A 23,387-nucleotide genomic window follows, 5' to 3' on the forward strand; every position below is an offset into this window, starting at 1 on the left:
TGGGAAGATGAAAGGGTCCCCTCTCCTAAAGATGCACAGAGGCCACATTCTTTAAAAATATTTTTTATTTCTTCTTTTTAGTTATACATATTATACACACATGGAGTATGACTTCCCATGCTTGTGGTCGTACATGATGTGGGTTACACTGGTTGTGTGTCCGTATTTGAATGTAGGAAAGTTGTGTCTCATTCAGCTGTCTTTCCTACTCCCTCCCCTTTATTCCCGTCTAATCCAGTGAACTCGTATTTCCCACCACAACCGCAGAGCTGCTTATTGTGAGTTACTATCTGCATAACATTTGGCCTTTGGTTTTGGGGGATTGGATTATTTCACTTAACATGGTAGTCTCCAGTTCCATCCATTTACTGGCAAATGCCATAATTTTGTTCTTTTGTGGCTGAGTAGTATTCCATTGTGTATATATACATATGTACACTTTCTTTAGCCATTCATCTGTTGAAGGGCAGCTAGGTTGGTTCCATAGCTTAGCTATTGTGAATTGAGCTACTTATAAACACTGATGTGGCCATGTCACTGTAGTACACTGATTTAAGTCCTTTGGGTATAAACCAAGGAGTCAGATAACTGGGTCAAATGGTGGTTCCATTTCTAGTTCTTTGAGGACTCAGAGGCCACATCTTATCCCTTTTTTGGGGTGAGGGTACCCAGGATTGAACTCAGGGGCACTCGACAACTGAGCCACAGCCCCAGCCCTATTTTGTATTTTATTTAGACAGGGTCTCACTGAGGTGCTTAGCACCTCCCTTTGGCTGAGGCTGGCTTTGGACTTGCAATCCTCCTGCAGAGGCCACATCCTTAATGTGCCTCTAGCTTTGGCGAGTCATACAAGCCCTGAAATGGGAAAACATTCAATGCCTTGAGATGAGAACTACCATCTCCATGAATTTGTCCTTCTGTGACTGGAATGCTCTGGAGAAGGTTTTGCTGGAAGGTAGTCTCCAATAGTTAATGAGGAATTAAATATAGAGGAGAAAGCCAGGACAAAATGCCCAAAGCCATTTTAGGTCTTTCTATATCAGAATTTAAGAATCTGTGTTTCTGAGTTGAATGTCATATCCAGAAGCCCTCTGTGCATATAGAGGGCTTGGGTTCTCAAGTACAACTCTGTACCCCAAAATGCAGCTCTGGGGCTCAGATTCACAAGTAAGAGGTACCATGTAGTCTAGTAAGCAAATATTTCACATTCATGAGTGCTGCCTATTGTTCTTTTCTGAGACCAAGGCAGACATCAAGGACAGGTTCCCTCTCCTCTTCCCCAGGTTCAGAGAGGTCTCAAGAGTTCAATAACATGAACCACCTCTGATCTAACCCATCTCCCACCCCACTTTCCAACAATAGAGGAGGGAACAAAGGTCCCTGCCCAGGTCAGGATTTCAGAAGAATATAGTTCTCCCCAAGATCTTGCTACATCTTCTGTAAATAAAAGAGCTATTCACACACTTACAGAAGTGTCATATTTAAAGTTTGGAGATGATCAGTGGTAGAGCTCTTGACTAGCATGTGCAAGGCCCTGAGTGATCCCCAACACCAACAGAAAATAAATAAGTTTATAAGTTTAAAAGACTGGGTTAAACACTGAAGAGTCATTAAATCAAAGTGCATATTAGGAAGAAGAATTCTTGTCAAACACTTACATTATAACATACCAAATTACAAAAACACATAAATAATGACAGAAACAAGTTAATGTAAACACGTAAACATAGTTACAAGGAAAAATTAAGATGTATTAGAATAAAAAAGTGCCACTTAAAAAAAAAAAAAGAGCCGTACGTCTTAATGGTACGGCTTTCCCCCAGCTGCCAAGCTATATGCAGCCAGCCTACTGGTCCCAGCCGAGGAGCAGATGTGGAGCAGCCAAGTGTGTCCGAGTGCGGTTGGCAAGCGCTGCCTGCGGCCCATGGAGTGGCCCCCATAGGCAGGACAGAAAGCCAGTACCCAGGCAAGCCAAGGCACACCGACCTGTCATCCTTCAGAGGCCAGGCCTGGGCACAGTACAGACACCTGCTGCAGCCCCACACTAGGCTGGAAGTGGGGCAGACTTGAAAGAAAGTTGGAACTCAAGAATTAGCAATGGCTTTAGTAGTTTTCAAGTCCTATAGCAGCAAACCAAGTGCTATATAAACCCATAGACTAGCACACTCAGCAGGAGAAAGCCTACTATTAGGGCCCCTCTTGTACTGCAGGAGGTCCCTTCCTGTGCTTCAATACATCTTTCTGTTACACACAGTCATCTTGGTCCAAGGGTTTCATTCTTCAAATGCACAAGAATTAAGAAAGCGCTCCAGATCTTGTCATGTGGAAGTTTGATTATTTCCTACTTTCTTGTGTTCAAGTGGCTTTTTTTTTTGAGGGGAGAAAAGACAAAGGAGGGAACATTTGCCTTTCTAAAGAAGCGACCTTGCAGGATCTGCTCCATCTTCCTGATAGATAAATTTTCCGGAATTCACCATGTAGTCCTCGATTTTCTCCCTTGCATTTCTCTCGCCAATTGTTTCCAAGGCATCCAGCACGGTGTTGATGGAGGCACTGTGCCCCATTTTGTTGATCCATTTTACCATCATCTCATACAAGCAATCTTCCGGGTTCTGTATTCCATCTTTGATCACAAGAATTTCATTATCTGTAAGGCCCAGCACCCGCATGAGTTTATACCAGGATTTATAGGGTACAACGTTCTGATGGCAACTGAAGAACTGCCGAATGGCTAGATAGGAGAAACATGGAGGACACGTGCGTTAGAAGCAGTTCACCAAGGGCAGAGGATCCTAAATCAGGTCTAGAACTCAAATGTGGAAACTAATGAGCTCTCTAAGCCTAGGAACCTGTTGTTCCAACATCCCTACCTGCTTCCATGAACACTGCCTGGGCCCCACTGCACCCAACACACTGGGGGAGAGCAGAGAATACTGCTCTAAGTGGGTGCACAGTTATTATGCAGTAGGAAAGTGATGTGTGATATGGGCCAGAGTGGCCACATCTGCCTCTATGGAAGGAGCAGGGCCTAGCGGTGCAGGGCTTCTGCCTGACTCCCACACTGCCACTGGGCAATGCTGGATGGAGGCAAAAAGACTAAAGGAACACGTGAACCTGTAAACCAATCAGCTGCATCCAGCTCACGGGCTGTGAAGGATTAAACGAGACTTGTGTGAAATGCATGGCCCAGCACGGCCTGAGAAACGGAAGGGACAGGAGCTGATGTTTTCTAATAGCCTCTTTTAAGAAGTAAAAGGAAATAAATGAAATTCATTTTGACAAGACATTGTACTTGATTCGATATTTATAAAATCTTATTCCATCATATAATCGACATTCAGTCTTTGAAATCCAGATTGTAGTTTACACTACGGCCCATCAAACAGGGCCTGGCCACAGGTCAGGTGTGCAAAAGCCTTCAGGAGGACCTGGGGGATGATGAACTACAAGCAAGGAGGGAGGATGGTGGGCGGGTATAGAACGATGCAAATGATGGGGGAGGGACCAGGTGGGCCCCCATGGGAGAAGCAGAGCGAGAAGGGGATTGGTGGTTCCTAAAGCCCAGTGACAACAGCATAGGACCCCCTGCATCCAGCATCAACAGCCCTGGGGAAGCCCTACCAGCCACAGGGACAGCAGTTAAAACCCTGTTCCCGTTCCCCGGGCGCCTGTTCATCATCTCACATGAAATACTTACTCTCAATGGTATCAGTTCCCTCTACTGGAACCAGTGGCCTCCTTTTCATCGGAGACCTCTCTGTTTCTGCAGGTCTCTGGAACAAAGGGGAGATGCCCTGTCAGAGTCAGGGACCTCTGACAACCAGCCAGCCTGGAGATATCTGGGCCACCTCCCTTATCCCTTCCAGGTCTCTGTGGAGATTGGCAATAAACTTGCCACCTGGAGCCGCGCACAGGCTGTGTGCATGCTCACCTGAAGTGTTCCATTCCAAGCATCACTCCACCAAGAGGGAATGCTCGCTCCCCCACCCAGAGCTTCCTCTTCTGGTCGATTCCCTCCCACCTCCAGCAGGAGGAAGCGGCCTTCTCAGAGGCCTTTTATTCTCTTATTTTTGCAGTACTGGGGACTGAATCCAGTGTCTTAAGCATCCCCAGCCTTTTTTTTTTTTAAAGAGAATGAGAGAATTTTTTAATATTTATTTTTTAGTTTTCGGCAGACACAACATCTTTGTTTGCATGTGGTGCTGAAGATCGAACCCGGGCCGCACGCATGCCAGGTGAGCGCACTACCACTTGAGCCACATCCCCAGCCCTTTCTGAAAATTTTTCTTTTCTTTTCTTTTGGTACTGAGGATTGAACCCAGGGTCATTCTACCAATGCACTATGTTCTCAGCTCTTTTTAGTTTTTACTTTGAGACAGGGTCTCACTGCCCAGGTTGGCCTCAAACTTGTGATCCTCCTGTCTCAGCCTTCCGAGTGGTTGGAATGACAGGTGAGCCCCACCACACGTGACTCTTACAGAATTTTTATGAGACTCAGTAGAAGCCTGTATATGAAGGCGCTGCCATCCAAAGTCATGGCTGGTTTCAAGAATGTGAAGGTGTTCTGATCAATAACAATGTCTCATATCAATAGTCAAAAGAAGGAAATGAAAGCATGACACAATCACCACAAAGGCTGGCAGGCACTTGGTAAGACTGAACTCCAGTTCTGAGGTTTTAAAACAGCTTGGAATCCAAAGATGCATTTCTCTATGAAATGAGCCAATGTCATTCACAGGGGTGGCACTTGAGATGCAACAGGTGCTTTGCTAAGCAGTTTTCCTCCCTTCCTCCCCCCTGACCTATTTTCCTCACTCTTCTTTGTAATTGTGCTGGGGATAGAACCCAGGGCTTCTAGGCAAGCTCCCTCGCCCTTCCCAGCATTGCTGCCCACTGTGCTCAACAGTTCTGGCTCCACAGCAGGCGGGAAGACATTAACGCAGAGCAGGAGTCTTGGAATGGAGCAGGAAAATGAATCACTGTTTATATATGTTTGAATATGTAAAAAACCCTAAAGTTTAAAAAGGATTGAAAGAGCAACAGAAGTCAGAATGAATGGCTAAAAATGTACTGAAACAATACATTAGAAAACGCCACGAAAAGACCCAATTTATAAAGTTTATAAAACACTTAAGTACGAAGAAAGCAGCACTGTCAAGAAATAGAAATGATTTATTTGTAGAAAAAGACAGATCTTAATTTAGCTGGAAGAAAAACACTTGTCTTGAAATGCTGACTTCTGCGATAAGAAAAATATTGAATACTGACAAAATTTCAATTCGTCCTAGATTAAATTTTCATATTTAAGGTAAACTGGAATAGAAATTCCAATTAGGGGCTGAGGATGCAGTTCAGTGGTTAAAAGCCTTTGTCTAGCATGAGTGAGGCCCAGAGTTCCATCCTCAGCATCAGGAAAAAAAAATCAATTATTTTGATATAGAGAAGATCTTATGAATGAATTCTAAATTGTATCTGGGACAAATTTTAAGTTTTAAAAAATGAAGAAAAAGTTATTTTGTTTATTATTAAAACAAAAAATTTCAATGTGTTAAAGAATATTGCATATAATATGTGACCTTTCAATAAATGTCCATAAACTTATGCATAAAGACTTGGAGAAAGAATCACAAGGAATTATCTCTCATAGTTATCTTGGGACCTGGGGGAAATGAAAGAAGCTCTTATTTGTTGAGACCCTTTCTATACCGTTTAAGTTTTCTCACTTTGAATATATATTTATATCTTTCTAAAAATATCAAGGTATTTAATCAAGTTGGAGGGATTATTGACCTTTTTAAGTTGTTTTGTTTTCTTTTGTTTTGGTATGGGGGACTGAACTCAGGGGCACTCGACCACTGAGCCATAGCCCCAGCCCAATTTTGTATTTTATTAGAGAGAGGGTCTCACTGAGTTGCTTAGCGCCTCACCATTGCTGAGGTTGGCTTTGAACTCGCGATGCTCCTGCCTCAGCCTCCTGAGCTGCTGGGATTATAGTCGCCTGGTCAATTATTGATCTTTTTAATGAATATTTTTATTTATTACTTTCTCATTGTTAAAGGGAAACTGGGTATTGATGCAAGAATGAAACAGGAATAGCCTGGGAGAAAGGACATCACTGTCAATATCAACATTTGAGTTGTGATTCAAGGGGTACCAAGAGCAGAGGGATGTAGGAGACTCAGGATTTAACTGGGGCCAGAAGAGTTAGATAGTGACTTAGAGCAATTGAGCAGCACCACACTTCTTATGGTACTGCAAGAGAAACTCCACTTGGATTATACTGTAATGTACAAAAAGGAAATCCTTGAAAAAAATATTTCTTCCCAGGAAATGGGAGGGTTTCTTCTTATGTTGAGCAAGGGGCTGGGGATATAGCTCAGTTGGTAGAGTGCTTGCCTTGCATGCACAAGGCCCTGGGTTTAATCCCCTAAACTTCTTAAGCTGATGAGCAAAAACAAAGTTAATGTATCTAGCAATCTCACTAGTTATAAATGAAAACGTCTATTCATGAAAATATCACACCAAATGAAAGGATAAGAAATTAGGACTCTATTATCCACATGGGAAAAAATGTACGGGCGGGGGAATACATCTTCTTACAAAGATCCTAGGACAAAACGCTGTTGGTGAATCAAAAATAACCAAAACGGGGGCTAGGGCTGTAGCTCAGCACTTGCCTTGCATGCATGGGGCCCTGGGTTCGATCCTCAGCACCACATAAAAAATAAGTAAATAAAAAAGTTGTCCATCTACAACTAAAAAAATAAGTACTTGGTGACAAGTACTCAGCCCTGGTTCGATCCTCAACCCACACCACAGTGCCCAATCTGTGCCTGTAGGCTCCAGGCTCTGGGGATGCAGCCTGAGCATGACAGAGATCCAGATGAAGCAGAGTGTTCCAGAGTGGCTCAGTCACCTCGTGAACCAGGTGCAGCCCCACCTAGACAGTCCCTTTCCTCCCTCAGTCTCCACTTCCCCTCAGGATGACACCCACTCTCCCCGTCTACAGCCTGGCACAGCCTGTCCCCACTCACCAGCAGACTTGTTTCCTCCTCTGGGAACTCTTCAGTGACACGTGTCACCAGCTGTTGTCCATTCCTTTGCTGCTCAGAGTCCACGGTGGATGGTGAGTTCGTGCTGGCTAGGATCTCATTGTGGTCATTGTCCTGAGCTTCAAGCTTTCTTGGGATAGAGACCTTGGGAAGACAAAGACCACTCAGGAGCCCACACCTAGGACTCCCTACCAGGTCCTCACCCCCTCTCAGTGGGGTCACTCCAGGTGGGCACAGGCTCAGACATCCACGATCTGTTGCTGGCACCAAGGTCCTAGGGTTGTGCCAAGGAGAATGACAAAGTCCTAAGTGACCCCACCCCCAGGGGCAAGGTCATGGGAGAGGGTGTCTCCCAAGCAGCAGGAAGGACAGGGTAGCAGTATGGTCCACGGGCCTAGAGGGAGCTCACAATGGCCGTTTGCCCCTGACAGTTGGCCCAGAGTTCCAGGCCACTTTAGAGAGCAAGGGCAGCATCACAGGATAAACAGGGATGGCCCTTCCCAGGCTGTGCTGCTCAGTGACTCCAAGCACAGGGGAGACCACTCACTGTGTCCACGTGCTGAGAGTCTTGTCCACAGCCTGGAAGAGAAAGGGATCCTCTTAGCACATGGGCAGGGGCCTCACCCACCTCCCTGAGGGCAGTGCTGGGCGGTCTGGGCTGGGGACCTAGACACAGCACAGGGGAGAAATGGGGAGACATGTTCACAGTCTGCCTGGCTCTGCCCTGCCCACAGCTGTCTAGCCCCTGACCACTTGTCACCCTAACTTGTTCCTAGTCAAAGAGATCACACTTCTGCCTGGTGGGCACTGCCAGCTGGACCAGGCTGAGATGAGGTGACAGTCCTAGACTGGGACTCGTGGGATCCTGGTGATCATGAGGTGCCATGAGATGGGAGATGACAGGGTCACCACAGGGAACAAACAGCCAGGCTGGGAGGATAAGCGGCTTTGGGATTTGGGGAGGGCATTTCTGTGTGTGGGAACGGAGCAGGATGGGGGGCAGGGTGCTCGCATGCCCACCCCCAGCCAACACTTACTTGGAAAGATGTTCTTTATACATTTGAATATCTTCTTCCTCCTTGAAAACCTCCACGTAATCCAAAGCAGAAAACTTACAGGAACCATAGCCAGAAACAGGCCCAGGCCCAGCACCATATATCCGACTCTACGGTCTGAGGAGGGATGGACAGAGGCAGTAATGCTGACGTGGGCTGTCACTGGCTCTGCAGAAGCCAGGGTTTCCCTGATGGCCTTGGTACCTGATTCTTTGTGGACACATTTGCGGTCACTCCAGGGGACACAGGGACTCTCCTCCACCATCTCACCGTGGCAGCTGGGTGCAGAGACAGGAAACAACAGGAAGATGTGAGGGAAGGCTGGCCAGACAGCATGAAGGAGGGAGCCACCCTCTCTGCCTAATGTCCCTGAGAAGGTGTTAAAGAAAGGACAGGCTCCTTGTATCTCCAGGGACCCCCAAACCCTAACTCTCCCCTAAGTCTGGGAAAGGACCTGAGCACAAACCTTTCCATCCCTCAGAATCCCAGCTCTGAGTGGAGGTGCAGCCTTAGGGGCCTTCTCTGCTGGGTGCTGCTGCGTGGCCTGGCTACTGAGCAAGGTGGGATCTCACTCTGGGGCAATGGCAGGAGCCCAGGCAGCCACAGCTGAGCCTAGCCTCCTGCTAACCTTTAACACAACTAAGCTTCCTCGGACCTTCCTGTCTGACCTTCTTACCAAGCATAGCAAACACCCAGCATGAGAGAAGAGTAAATTAACTATCGGCCCAGAGGGCCCCAAATAGGAACAAGATGTGTTATTGAGGGGCCAGGAGTCTGGGGTGAGGCTGACAGAAGTGGCTTGGGCCTTCTTGGGAGCCTCGAGGGCGCCACACACACCACCTTAACATGCCTCTTCTGGGCTGTGGGAGCTTTTGCCTTCATGGGCTTCTGCTGCACAAAAATTGATTGAAAATGACATTTTTGTTACTGACTTGGGATATAAATGAACAGAAGCCTGGCTGAATTCTACCCATTCTTCTGTTTCCAAAAAGAATTCAAGCATATCCTGGGGCCCTCAAAAGGACCATGGGACCTAAGTCATGGCCTCCTGTGGCCAATGAACAAGTCCTGGGAGAAAAGGATGGGAAGGGACCACTGTGAGCGCAGGTGGGAGGATGTGCAGAAGGACCAGAAAGGGACACTGAAAGCTCAGGAAACTCCCAAAGGACACCTGAGGGGTTGTGGGGCTCCGCAGGGCCGGAAGAGAAAGGGGTACTAAAATAGTCAGGTCTTCTACGGCTTCCCTTGAGCTGCTGGGAGCTCCCAGCTCCAGTATCTCACCGGTCCGAGCACGTTCGGCAGAACTCAGGGGAGTTTTGATCCTGGAAGGTGCCTGGTTTACACTGGCACTCTGCATCTCTGGTGGTGGTGCACGGACTCTTCTTTTCTTTATCTGGAAATGAAGGAAGAGCTTTGGGGATGAATTTCCCGGGGTACTCCTCCGTCCTTCTCCACATGAACACCACCCCCCCGCCCCCCAGTCAGCCCGGTCCTGCAGCAACAGAGTACCAGGCATAAAGATGCTGTCACCTGTATTTGGAGTCACATAGAAGAATACAGTTTATTATTTAATGCATCAAATTTTAGATCCCAAGGTCAGGTGCAAGGAAGGGCCTTGGGATGTGGAGGCTGGAACATGGTGCCCCTGCCAGGAAGTCAGAGCACAGGATGGAGAACCTGGCTCAGGACCAGGACAAAATCCAGCCTTTTCCATCAGTCACTTATTTTCTTGGGCTACAGACCTAAACGTTTCAGGAGATCCAAGAAATGGAGACGAGAATGTGTGTTGGAGTTTATGTGGAAGGTTACCGAATGAGAGGCCTGAGGTCAGGAAGGGTCTAACTCATGGGAAGAGAAAGTAATCCACACTGAGAAGAAGTGACGGAGGAGCCTGAGGGTGGGGACAGAACATAGCATGATCCCTCACAGCCGGAGGCTGACTACAGGGCAGAGGGGAGGCTCAGAGAGACTCCCTTCTTTCCACTCCACTCTGCCCTGCATCTCTGACTTCCATTCCTCCTCTGCCCTTCCCTGTATGTTCAGAAGGATCTTGGTCAAAAACAGAGCAGGTGGTGGCTTGAAATCTGTCAGTGGACCCCCAAATCCCGAGCAGAGGACAGGAGACTTGGAGCAGACCCAGAACTGAATCAGGCGTTTCTCCTGAATGCATGAGGTTCTCTAACCTTCAGTTCTGGACCTCTGGATGGAGAGATGTTCTCCATCTACCACTTGGAATCCTTGAATCTGTCCTTCAACATCCTTTTCAAATGTGCCCTCGTCTATGGAGTCCAGTGTCCTTATCTCTATTGTAGCTGGAGTCACCTGCTCAGTCCTCTTAGGACACCTCCAGGGAAATGTCCTCTCATAGCCAGCCCCAGTGCACTCTGTACCTGTCCTGTCCCAGGGCAGAAGTTCAGCAAGTGTTTGCCAAGTTTACAAATCAAGGGACAGTGTCAGCAGTAGCAACTGCTCCAAAATGCTTCTGAGGGGGTGAAGGAGCCCCTCCACAGGGGGCAGATTAATCTCCTACTCCTCCCTATTGCTGTTTTAAATGACTACCTTCTAAAGCGGCATGCATTACATGTCAAATTTCCATTTTTAAAAAATTGTGTTTCATTGAATCAAAGATGATCATGGGGCAGGGCAGAAAGAAGACCGAGTTGGGCTGGAATTGAGGTTTCTGAGTCCACGTGGAATCCGAGTCCCAGCCCACCACCCTCCCTGGGCCCGCTTGCTGTGTACCATTTCTACAGACGCTGCAGGGGATGCAGGAAGAGAGGTTGTTGGAATGGTTGGTGTAATCCACACCCTCCTGGCACATCTCGCAAGCCCCAGTCTCAGTCCGGTAATAGCCTGGAGAGAAAAGCCCGTGAATGAATTTCACTGCAGCTGGCAGTGGTGAGAGGAATTCTCTCTCCAACATGAGACTCTAAACAGGGACAGCCACTCTACCTGATCTGGCTCAGCTCATCCTTTCTGTACCTACTATACAACTTAGCCCAGCACCCCACAGAAGCCCAATACAAAGCACACAAGAAATCCTGACTCAGAGTATCCACAGTAAAAAGTATAAAGTCCAATGAATTATACTCAGTATGTAATAGTGAGATAGTTTAAATACCAAGCCTTCAAAATCTAGGGTTTTGTTTGTTTTGGTCACATCACAGGGATCACCTAGTATTCTACTTTAAGATACTGAAAAAGGAAGCACAATAAAGGTGAAGAAAGTGAGAAGGCAGGGAAATAATACAGATAGAGCAGAAATGCACTAAATAGAGATGAGAAAAACAATGGAGAACATCAATCAGACCAGGGCTGGGATGCAGCTCAGCAGCAGAGCACCTGCCTAACAGGTGTGTGGCCCTAGTTCGATCCCCAGCCCACCAGCCAGTAAGGGAAGAAAGAACTTAATGGTGACCAAAAGCTGGTTCTCTGAACACAGTTGACTAGGGCACTAAAGGGAGGAGACTGAAAATATGAGAATCTGAAAAAAGTACTGAGTATGCTGTAAACCCCGGTACATCCCAAATTGGGTAACTTTGGGACAATTTGTTAGAAAAACAAACTACTGAAACCAACTCAAGGAAGAGGTGGACAACCCAGCGAGTGCTTGGCCGGCTTCTGCTACCGCCTGGATCCTTAGGCTCCGCTACACTGCAGCAGGTGGCCAACTGTGTCTGTGTCGCCGCAACAGGCAGTGGCTTGCGTTCGAGGGCTGACGGTGTCTGGAGCCGGCAGCATGCAGGGCAGCCGCCGTCCCACACACTGGGGCTGAGGGGGCTGAGGAGGCTGTGGCCACCGCCACAGGAGCCAGGCGGTCACACCTCCTGCACACCTCCACGACAAGGAGCGTGGCTGCCCTGCGACTATAGGACAGCGGCTCAGCGATCACTGCCAAGGCGGCGACAAAGGATGAAGATGAGCAGAAAGAATCTGAGCAAAAGGAGGTTGATGACAGCAGACTCAGAGTTCAGGCAGTGCCAACGGGTGAAAGGGAAGACCGTGACCTTGACAGGAGATCCGAGTGGTAACCGGGAGGAAGATGCCAGTCGGGGCCAGAGAGGAGAATCTTCAGTCGATGGAATAAAACTGCCCCGGACAAGCACCCGGCTGCTCGGTTACCAAAGTCCAGGAACCAGCAGAGCCTGGCGGTGTGGGTGGCTAACCACAAGACCCTGGAGACTGATAGGCGTGCATCAGATCCCCAGGAAGGGAGGGAAATGGAGAAGACCTTTCAAGCAGCAATACACAAAAACAAAGGCAGGGAAGAGGTTTCAAAAAGCCAGGCCCTTAGACTTCAGCTAGCAAACCAGTTGGGAAGGCAGCCACACCCCAAAGCTATCTGTTCTTGCCACTTGATTATTCAACACTGTGCTAGTGGTTCTCATTAGGGCAATTAGGCAAGAAGAAGAAATAAATGTCACCCAGATTGAAAAGGAAATAAAAGCCGTGTTTACTAATGACACCATCTTATAGGCAGAAAACCCTAAGGAATGGATGGAAAGAACCTTACACATATGTAAGTTCAGCAAGGTTATAAAACACTAGATCAATACACAAAAAATCAACTGTATTGTTGTATGCTCACAATATGGCCAATCCCAAAATAAGACTAAGAAAAATTCCATTCACAATAGTATCAACAAGTATTAAGTAGTTAGGAATAAATTTAATAAAATAAATGCAAAGTTTATTGTCTAAAAAATTTAAAAAAAAATTGCTGAGAAATTAAAGAAGATCTAAAATAAATGGGAAAACATACCATGTTCATGGATTGAAAGACTTAACAACAATGTTAAGATGACAATACTCTCCAAACTGGGCTACAGACTCAGCTCAATCCCTATAGAAAGTCAGCTGACTTCTTTATAGAGATTGTGAAGGTGATTCCAAAGTTCATATGGAATCTCAAGGAACCCAGTATAGCCAAAATAATCCTGGAAAAGGAAAGCAGAGTAGGAAGAATCACACTTTGATTTTAAAACACACTACAAGTTGGTACTGGCAAAAGGATAGACACAAACAACTGGAAAAGAACTGAGAATCCAAGAATAAACTCACACATTCACATTGAACTGATATTCAACAAGGATGCCAAGACCGTTCAATGGGAAAGAACAGTCTTTAAAAAAAAAAAAAATTGTGCTGGGACAACTGCATCTGGAATAGCCACATACAAGAGGAAGAAGTTGAATCCTTACCTGGCACTACATACAGTAATTATCTCAAAATGAATAAAATACCTAAATGTAAGAGCAAAGCCTACTAAACTAAACAAGCAGAAAACCTGGGGGTAAAATCCTCATAACCCTGGATGTGGCAAAGGATCAATAAATACCTAAACAACTTAGCAAGATCCTGTTTCAAAATAAAAGATAAAAAGGGCTGGTGATGCAGCTTAGTGGTTAAGTGCTGCTGGGTTCAGTCCCTGTTACAAAAAAAAAAAAAAAAAAAGAAAAAAAAATTACAGTTCAATCTTAGAATGTACCTGCAAGACACCATCCTTCTGAAAGGTCATCTGGTGAATAAGCTCTAGCACCAGTGGCTGGCTCAAGTAGGACCTATGGGGACAAAGCAGGAACTAACATGAGTGGCTTCCAGATTTCACCCATCATAAGATCCATCTCACATTCCTCCCTCCACCCCAGCTTCCAAAACTAAACACAATTTGGATTTTCCTCCCAGTTATAAAACTCTCAGCCATTTGATTATATCTATGCTTCTTAGGGCTAGACAAGTGATACACACTTGAAAAACCCCTTTATTCTTTCACTTATTAAAAAACACTGTTTACTCAGATATGGAAAAGTACAGGAAAGTTTTTACAAGAATAAAATCACATTCCCTCCATCAGAAATTGCAACCTCTACTCTATTGTCTTAATGGGAATATTTTGTCTCCCTCTTGGTCTCTCTCATGGACACAAATACACTTTTTAAAAATTGTAGTCAAATAAACATAAGATAAAATTTACCATCTTAATCATTTAAGTGTACAGGTATTCGTGCTAGACACATTCAAACTTTTGTGCAACCAATATCCAGAATTTCTTTCATTTTGATAAATGGAAAGTATGTGTCTATGGAACCATTGCCCATTCCCCACCCCTCCACCCTGGCAACCACCATTCTACTCAGTTTCTGTGAATTTGAGTAATCTATGTACCTCATATAAGTGGAATCATACTGAATTTATTTTTTCATGACTGGCTTATATCACTTAGCAAAATATCCTCATGGTCCACTCACATTGTATCATACACTAAAATTTCCTTTCTGTGTATATGCATTTTGTTTATCCATCCATCTATTAATGGATAAGTGGGTTGATCCTATCCTCTGGCTATTGTGAATAAAACTCATGGACATAACATGTACAAAAACTCCTTAAGACCATTTTCAATCCTTTTGCTAAGGGCTGGGGATGTGGCTGAATGGTAGAGCATTTGCCTGGCATGTTTGAGGCTCTGGGTTTGATTCCTAGCTTTGCAAAAACCAAATCAAACAACTCTTTTGGATCTACACCCAGAAGTGGAATTGCTAATCACATGGCAGTCCTATCTTTAATTATTCAAGAAACTGTCCTCCTGTTTTTCATAGTGTCTGCATCACTTTATATATTCACCAAAAGGGCACAAAAGTTGCAATTTCTCCACATCCTCCCCCAAATCTGTTATTCATGTTTTGACAGACCATCTCTTTGTGGTTTCAATTTGTATTTCCCTAACAATTCGTGGTATTAAACATCTATTTTCGTGCTTGTTGGATATTTGTATATCTTTGGATAAATTTCTTATTCATACTCTTTGCTTATTTTTGAATTGTACTGTTCGTTTATTTTATAGCTACATTACAGGTGTTTTTTATAAAACAAACTCTGGATATTGACCTTTTATCTCATTTCTCCCATTCTGTAGGTTGTTTTTCTCCATCAAATGTGTCCTTTTTCTTTGAGGCAAAGAAGTTTTTTTTGTTTGTTTGTTTTTGTTTTTTTTTTTTTGATGTAGTCCAATTTATCAAGTTTTACTTGTTGTCCGTGTTTTTGATGTTATACTTTAAAAAAATCATTGTCAACTCCAATGTAGTGAAGCTTTTCCCTTGTTTTCTTCCAAAAGTTTTATAATCTTAGCTCTTACATTTAGGTCCTTAATCAACTTTGAGTTGACTTTCATCTATGGTGTAAGGTAAAAGGCAATATTTCATGAAAAGACTGTCCTTTCCATCATCTGTTGGTCTTGGCACCCTTGTTGAGAATCACGTGACCAAATGTTGGAAGGTTTATTTCTGAGCTCTCTATTCTATTCCATTGGTCTGTCTCTTCTTTACGTTAGTACTTCAATGTTCTGAGAACCGTAGCTTTGTAAAACTTTTGGAAATCAATTAGTTTGAGGCTTCTAATTTTGTTCTAAAATGAACTGGGAAGGATTTCCTCCTCTCCACAAACTTCTTGGAAGAATTTGAAGAGGATTCATGGTGCTTATTTAAATGTTTGGTAGAATTCACTAGGGAAGCCACCTGGTCCTGAGATTTTCTTTGTTGGAAGGCATTGGCTCCCTGATTGAATCTCCTCACTAGCTGTAATTCTGTTGAAAACCTCTAGTTCTTCACAATTCAGTCTTGGTGTGTTTCCAAGAATTTATCCATTTTTCTCTATGTGATCTAATATGTTGAAGTACACCTACTCAGAGCATTCTCTTTAAGTCCTATTGATTTCTGAAAATTCAGCTATATTTCTCATTTTCATTTATGATTTTGGTTATTTAGGTCTTAAAGTTTTGTCCATTTTGTGAATCTTCTTATTTAATTTAATTTATTTATTATTATTACTAGTATAGTAGTAGATGTTCTGGGGATTGAACCCAGGGGTGCTCTATCACTGAGCCATGTCCCCAGCCTTTTAACTTTTTTATTTTGAGACAGGGTCTCACTAAGTTGCTAAAGCTGGCCTCAAATTTGAGATCTTCCTGCCCCAGCCTCCAGAGTCACTGGGATTACAAGTGTGTGCCACCAAGCATCACTTGCAGATCTTTTTAAATAACCAAATTTTGGTTTCACTGATTTTTCTTCACTGTTTTCTACTCTTTATTTATTTTTTTTAAATCTGCTCTAATTTTTATTATATACTACCTTTGCTAGCTTTGTGCTTAGTTTTCACAAAAAGCTGTAGCTTATTATATGTGCAATACATCAAATTGAGGAAGTTCCCCTTTGTTCTAAATATGAGAATTTTTTATTATGAATGTGTGTTAAGTTTTATCAAACAATTTACATGTTCATATAGGGTTTTTTTCCTTCACATTGTTAATATCATGACTAATACTGATTTTCAAATGCTAATCAAACCATATTCCTGAAATAAACCCCATTTGTTCAGAGTACATTATTTTTTTAAAAGTTTCTAGACTCAATTGTCTGTCTTTTACATCCATATTTATAATGGATGTTGATTAGAGTTTTGTTTTTTTGTAATATCCTTGTCAGATGTTACAAATATATACGGGCATTATATAAAAATAATGATGTTATATAAAAATGATGATAAATTGCCTCCTTCTATTTTTTCAATTTGTTTTAGTGATATTTTTTCCATAATATTTACAGAATTACCAGTGAAATGATTATCAGCCCCAATTTTCATTATTTTCAGCTTTTAAATAATTAATTTTAATTCATAAACAGGTATAAGATAATTCAGATTATCTTTACATCTTGTGGCTATTTTGTGAAGTGTATTTTTCTAGGAATTTTTCCATATCATCCAACTTGTTGGATTTATTGTCAGTAATTCATAAGCTCTCAGTTTTTTCCTTTTAATGGTGGCAGAGTTTGTAATATCCCATCATTAATTCTTGATATTAGTATTTTATGCTCCTTGCTGTTGTTTTTCTTTCTTTCCTTCAGACAGGGTCTTGCTATGTTACCCAGGTGGTCTCAAACTCCTGGGCTCAAGTGATCCTTCTGAGTTAACTTCCCGAGCAGCTGGCATTACAGGCACTTGACACTAACATGCCTGGCTTGTTTTTTAATTCTGAATTGTATTAATTTTATTTTATTAATTTTTAAAATATATAATTATTTAAATTTATAAATCCATACATTACAGTTTACAATTACTTACAAACACTGAAGTATTTTTTAATATCTTTATTTTTTTTTAAATTTTTATGTGGTGTTGAGGATCGAACCCAGCACCCCGCACATGCCAGGCGAGTGCCCTACCACTTGAGCCACATCCCCAGCCCATTTTATTAGTTTTTTCATCATTCCAGGGATCCACCTTCTGGTTTGTCACTACCTTTTATTGTTCATGTTTCATTTCATTTAACTTATTATATATGTATATATGTGTGTATATATATATATATATATATATATATATACACACATATGTATATACACATATATATGTATGTATATATTTACTATATACAACTGTATATATGTGTGTATGTGTATTTATTTATTTAGTTGTAGATGGACACAATACATTTATTTTATTTATTTATTTTTATGTGGGGCTGAGGATCAAACCCAGGGCCTTTCATGTGCTACGTGAGCACTCTGCCACTGAGATCCAGCCCCCATTAATTTCCTCTTATTACTTCCTTATTAGTTCAAAAAAGATAAACAGGTATGTCCCAATGAATCCTACAACTATGTGTAATTTTAATGTACCAATAAAAACAAGAAAAAAAGAATGAATTTTCAGTGGATATTTCGTATGCTATATATCAAGTGGTTGATAATGTTCAGATTTGTTATTATTTACCACATTTTCATCTGCTAATTCTATCAGTTCCTGAGAAAGGGCTGATATGATCTGCCTTTAATCTTGCAGACATTTTCCCTTCACATATTTTAAAGATCTATTATTAGCACACGTGAATTTACTATTATCATGACTTCAATGAATTGTTCGTTTTTTTTTTTTTTTTTTTTTTTACACTTGGGATTATTGAATCCATGGGTGCTTAACCACTGAGCAACATCCCCAGCCCTTTTTATTTTTAATTTTGAGACGGAGTCTGGCTACATTGCTGAGCCTGGCTTTGAACTCACGATTCTTCTGTATCAGCCTCCCAAACCACTGGGATTATAGGCATGCGCTACTGTGCCTGGTTGATGTTCTTAACACCACAAATGGTGCTCCCTGCCCCCCAACTCTGGTAATATCAAGCAAAAACTTGGCAACTGCCTCCTGGGGCCCTGGAACCTGGGCAGATTCTCAGCATTTGACTCAGCTGCCTTAGAGCAGGCATCCTGGGGTCCAGGTTATTCATTCATTGAGTGAGAGCCTGGGGACCTCACTGTGCAAGAAACTGGAGTACCAATGGCAAGAACTGGCACCTCCTTTTCTCAGGACACCTCTGGTTCACAGGGCACTGAGACACAGACCTAATAACTTCAAAGTCAACTAAGGCGAAAGGAGCCTACCGGGGCTGCTCCAGTAAAAGTGACAATACCATCTGAGGGACACTGGGTCATACAAAGAAAAATCAAAGTCATGGGGGAGAGGAGTGAAAAGTAGTACTGTGGCAGCTCTTTGGTTTGTGGTTGCCTCTGATGGTGACAGACTGAAAGTGTGGCCAGAGATTTTATTAGGGGATGGATGAGTCAGTCCATAGACGTGGGTCTTGTGTGTGTTTATGTCAGGGTGTGGGTCGGGCAGGGTGGGGAGCTTGCTTCTGGTGCTGAGTCACCTTAGGCTCCATTTCCTGACTCAAGAACGCCATTTCCCCTCCAAAGCACCCTGTTTGTCTGAAGCTGAACAGTTCTAACTTCAGCTTAAGACTTCTTGTCAAGGTCTTCCTGTGGTCCAAAGTCTGCTTCCTAAGTTTGTTGGCTTATTTGGTATTTTGTAGAATAACACCCCTGGATGACGTTCTGAGCCATCTGGCTCATAGCCCAGAGCCAGACATGGAATAGCTCCATGGTTCTGGAGAAGCCCCTTCCCTCCTCTAGACATGTTTCTCTTTCTTGAAATAAGAGGGGCCCTGTGCAGCTGAGTGTGGGCTTCCTAGATGGCCACCGAATACACCCCTGGGGACATGCCAGCAGGACTACAGACTCAATCAATGGTGGGGCTGCCGCTGAGGCTCAGCCACCCCTGCTCTCTCCTCACCAAATGACCTTTGCTGTTTCAAGCTGCTCAGGTGAAATGAGGATGGCAAGGGTTCCCACGCAACCTGGGTGTTATAGAGTTAGATACGTTAACATATGGAAAGGTGCTGAGGACAAAGCCTGGCACACAGCAAGTGCGTGTTTACATATTCAGGTTTGTAGTCTTATCACACACAATGTTGATTTTTTTTTTTTTAAAGAGAGTGAGGGGGGGGGGGTAGGGAGAGAGAGAGAGAGAGAGAATTTTAATATTTATTTATTTTTAGTTATCGGCAGACACAACATCTTTGTTTGTATGTGGTGCTGAGGATCGAACCCGGGCCGCACGCATGCCAGGCGAGCGCGCTACCACTTGAGCCACATCCCCAGCCCACAATGTTGATTTTAATTAAGCCACAACCTCAGCCCAAGAATACCACAGCAGGTCTCACCAGGCATCCAAGCCTCTTTAGAGGAGGCCAGATGAGGGGGGTTGGGCCTCTTAGGCATTATTAGTCATTTAGGTTTCCAGAATCATATCTTTCAATGGGCTTCCATGAAAAATGACTCACAAAGAGTCTGATCCCCACCCTGCCCCCATGTCCAGGCTGTCCCAAGAATGGAGCTCACCATCTACTTGCTGGGAGAACTGGACCTCCACCACCACCCAGGACACACCACTGAGTACAGAGGTGGTCTCAGCTACCCAAGCACCAGCTCCAGCACAGGGAGGGGATCTTGCCAGCCCTGCAGCCTCTGCTGAGGAACCACAGATAGGAGGTCCCCATAAATTGTCCACACTGTTGTTCAGAAATTCCTGCCTTGGCTCAGAGAGCCAACATCAATGTATCAGTGCGAGCAGGTACAGCCACTGACAGGTGGACAATATGTGCCCTGTGGCGATTCAGCTCCAAAGTGCTGACACTATCCCTGAGGAAGTGACCTGTCCTCCCACACAATTTCATGCAGTGACCCAGGTCACCGCAGCTCACAGACGGCTGTAGTGAACTTGTGTTCTTACCATCTGACACAAGAGAAAGTTGGGACCACACTCAGGTCACAGGCCTTTGACTGCAGTACTCTAGCCCTACCCAGTGTGTGGGCCTGTGAGATGCCAAAACTTCCCAATTCCTACTTTGATCAAGAGGGACCTATGTGGAAGGTCCAGGCACAGGCAATGGACAATCCCAGCATTTACAGGGTGAGGACCTGACCTCAGAACCAAGCTCTGTGCCGGACCTCCTCTGATGAAATCCCTCTGGCAGTTCAGGGCAAGGTCTGTGTCCATTTATAGGCAGAAACTAGCCTCGGGCACCAAGGTTTCAAGGACAGGGCTGGAATTCCGGGCTCTCTTGCTGCCTCATCTGGGGTCTCCTGCTCATCTACTACCCTGGAAAATCCCCTCGAGCTTTGAAAATCTCTAATAGCGCTGCAGCATCAAAAACACAATGCTGTGGCGTATCACTTTTTACCTTTTAGATTAGAAAAGAGTTAATGTTTCTATATCCAGTGTGGTAAGGGTGTAGGGACAGAGGAAAGTTTGTATATTCTAGGTGTGAGTAACAAATTGGTAGAACCTTCTTTTGAAGGGGAATATAGCAATATCTGAACAAATTCTAAAGTTATTAACCAGTTGGCCCAAGAATTCCATTCCTAAGGAGTTACCCAAGTAGATGGCGCACATGGATATATATACCTGTGGTACATACCAGGGCGTTTACTACAATACTGCTCGAATTAGCAAAAACAAAACCAAGATGTAATCTGAACAGCTACCTATAGGACAGAAGATTAAGATAATCCATGGTTCACGTGTAAAATACTAACCTGTTGTTAAAAAAAAAAAGTGCAGGTACGAATATAAAACATCTCTTGTAATTTGGTATTAGCTTCATAATTGTAAAAAGCTCTACCTGATGGAAGACTGACTGACTTATGGAAGGATGAGAGGGCCGTTTGGGATGCCAGAAGGCCTGTCTCACATTTTCAAAACCATCAAATTCAGACTTTTGGCCCTGATGTCTACATTCAGCTGGATACACACTGACCTGACAAAAATAAACCAGTCATGGAGAAGCACTAAATGTGGATCCCACAATAAGTGTCTGTTGCTTAAAAAACAAAAACAAAAAATGTGGATCCCACCTAATATAAAACTGATATTCAAAAAATAAATCTCCTAATTATTCTGAGATGGTAACAAAATGCTATTTCCTGGATTAGGAGTGAATTTGTTACATGAAAACATTAAAAACGACATGATACTTGCAAGGTTATTGCTATGATTCAGACTTGGTTGAGGATGTCCCCTGGATGGTGGTGGTCAGAGTGGGTGGGGCCTTTGAGAGGCGGGGCCTAATGGGATGATATTAGGTCATTACCGGCCTTGTCCAGGAAAGAATCAAGGTAGTTCTTAGTGCCCAGGAGGTGGTTGATATAAACACACGATCCTGACCCCAATACCCCTCAGTGTTCCTGTCTTGTCCTGTGATCTCTCCCTCTCCCGCCCTAAAGCCACCAATCAGTAGGATCCTCACAGGAGCTGGGGCTGTGTGCTTGAACTTCCACAAGAGCTAAATAAATAAACTTCTTTCTATATGAACCAGTCCTAAGTATTTGATGAAGCAATGGAAAACGGAATAATACAAGTGGGTTTTTTTCTTTTCTTTTTTTTTTTTTTTTTTTAAGTTTTAAGCTTTTTCCCCCTAACATACAAGTAACCTGGAAAAGTGTAATTAGCGGGAGCTTCCAGCAACCTAGAAAGCACCCCGCCCCCGCCCGCCTTTCCCTCCTTCACAGGAAATCGCGGTCCCCCAATAGGTTTAAAGTCGTAACTTTGTAACTTGGTATCCTGCCTTCGGCCGTCCTCCCGCAGTGAGGAGGCAGGCCAGGCGAAGTCCCTGGGCCCCGCGGGGCTTCGCTCACCCGATCGGAAGCGCGGTGGGAAGGTAGCGCACGAGGACGGACGTGCGTGAAGGAAAAGCAAAAAAGTCCCTGGCTGCCTTCCAGGTGGAACTCGCCTTGTCCATTTTGAAATGCCCCCAAAGTGTCCCCAACCCGTGGAGAGGCGCGCGGGGCACCGCCTCCCCTCCTCCTGGCCCGGGTCGGTCCTGTGGGACCGGGACCCGGACTTTCCCTTTCCCGCCGCCGCCGAGCGCGTCATGCCCGGGCATGCCAGGCGACAAGCGACCGGGGCCTGGCACCCCCGCCACGACCCCCAGGCCTCCTGCCCCTCCGAGCGCACGTGTCCTCCGAGAACCGAAGCCGGAACTCACCCACAGCGCACAGACGAAAGTCAAGGTCCTGACCAGGAGTCCAGGTGCGGCTTCCAGGGCTCGGCTGGGGCCGGGGGCGCGCACTCCTGGGGCCCCGGGGCCGCCTAGCGCGCTCCCGCTGTGGACCATGGTATTAGGGGGACTCTTGGGCTCCGTCCCTGGGCTACGATTGAGAGTTGGCTGCAGAATCTTCCGCGTTTCTCGTCCACATGGAAATGTCGCCCCGTCTAGCTGCGCGCGCTGCCACCTGCCTTCGGCCCCGCGTCTGCGCTCTTCCAGGAACATGTGGAAACTGCTAGAAGGCACGTCGCTCGGAGTCTTACGATGCTTTTCCACGCCCCCAAGCTCCGCCCGGGTGGTAGCCGAGGAGTCAGGCTGTGAAGTCTTTCCACTGTTCCATCCAAAAAAGTCTGTATTTCCATATGAATTTTATATAGAATAAAATCTTCAATTTAAAAAAAAATGCTGGGTTTTTTTTTAAAAAAATTTAAAAACTAAAAATTTTTTTTTGGTTGTAGAGGAACACAAAACCTTTATTTTATTTATTTTTATGTGGTGTTGAGGATCGAACCTAGTGCCTCATAGTGCAAGACAAACACTCTACCACTGAGCTACCACCCCAGCCCCAAGAATGCTGGGTTTTAAATTGGAATAGCATTGAATACAGATAGCAATGCGAAGAATTAGCATTTAACCATTTTGGGGTCTTATAATTCATCAAAGATTTATGTATTTCTATCTTCTGAAGTTTGACAGTGTTTTGCAAACTCTCAGTGAAAATATTTTACAAGATTGAGTCTTGCACATCATTTTTAAGTGTATTCTTAAATATATTTTTTAATTTGAAAATTTTTTCTAATTATAATGACAGTAGAATGCATTTTGACACACAATACATAAATGGAG

General features: G+C 44.3%; 1 protein-coding gene across 2 annotated transcripts; it reads right to left on the reverse strand.

Moving 5' to 3' along the window:
* Window positions 1-47: 47 nt before the first annotated feature.
* Window positions 48-22,777, reverse strand: LOC114085667 (tumor necrosis factor receptor superfamily member 10A-like). 2 transcript variants are annotated; one of them, XM_027926845.3, is made up of 10 exons: window positions 22,482-22,777; window positions 13,596-13,668; window positions 10,850-10,960; window positions 9,389-9,500; window positions 8,312-8,385; window positions 8,090-8,224; window positions 7,600-7,631; window positions 7,035-7,196; window positions 3,698-3,773; window positions 48-2,731 (listed from the first exon to the last, which is right to left on the reverse strand). In XM_027926845.3, exons 1-10 carry the CDS (start codon window positions 22,764-22,766, stop codon window positions 2,412-2,414), a joined length of 1,380 nt encoding a protein of 459 aa, XP_027782646.3. In that variant the 5' UTR covers window positions 22,767-22,777; the 3' UTR covers window positions 48-2,411. The 2 variants fall into 2 exon arrangements, with proteins under 2 accessions (XP_027782646.3, XP_034491772.2); XM_034635881.2 differs by having other exon boundaries at window positions 8,090-8,385.
* Window positions 22,778-23,387: the final 610 nt, after the last annotated feature.

This window comes from Marmota flaviventris, chromosome 3 (assembly GCF_047511675.1).
Source record: "Marmota flaviventris isolate mMarFla1 chromosome 3, mMarFla1.hap1, whole genome shotgun sequence".
NCBI lineage: Eukaryota > Metazoa > Chordata > Mammalia > Rodentia > Sciuridae > Marmota > Marmota flaviventris.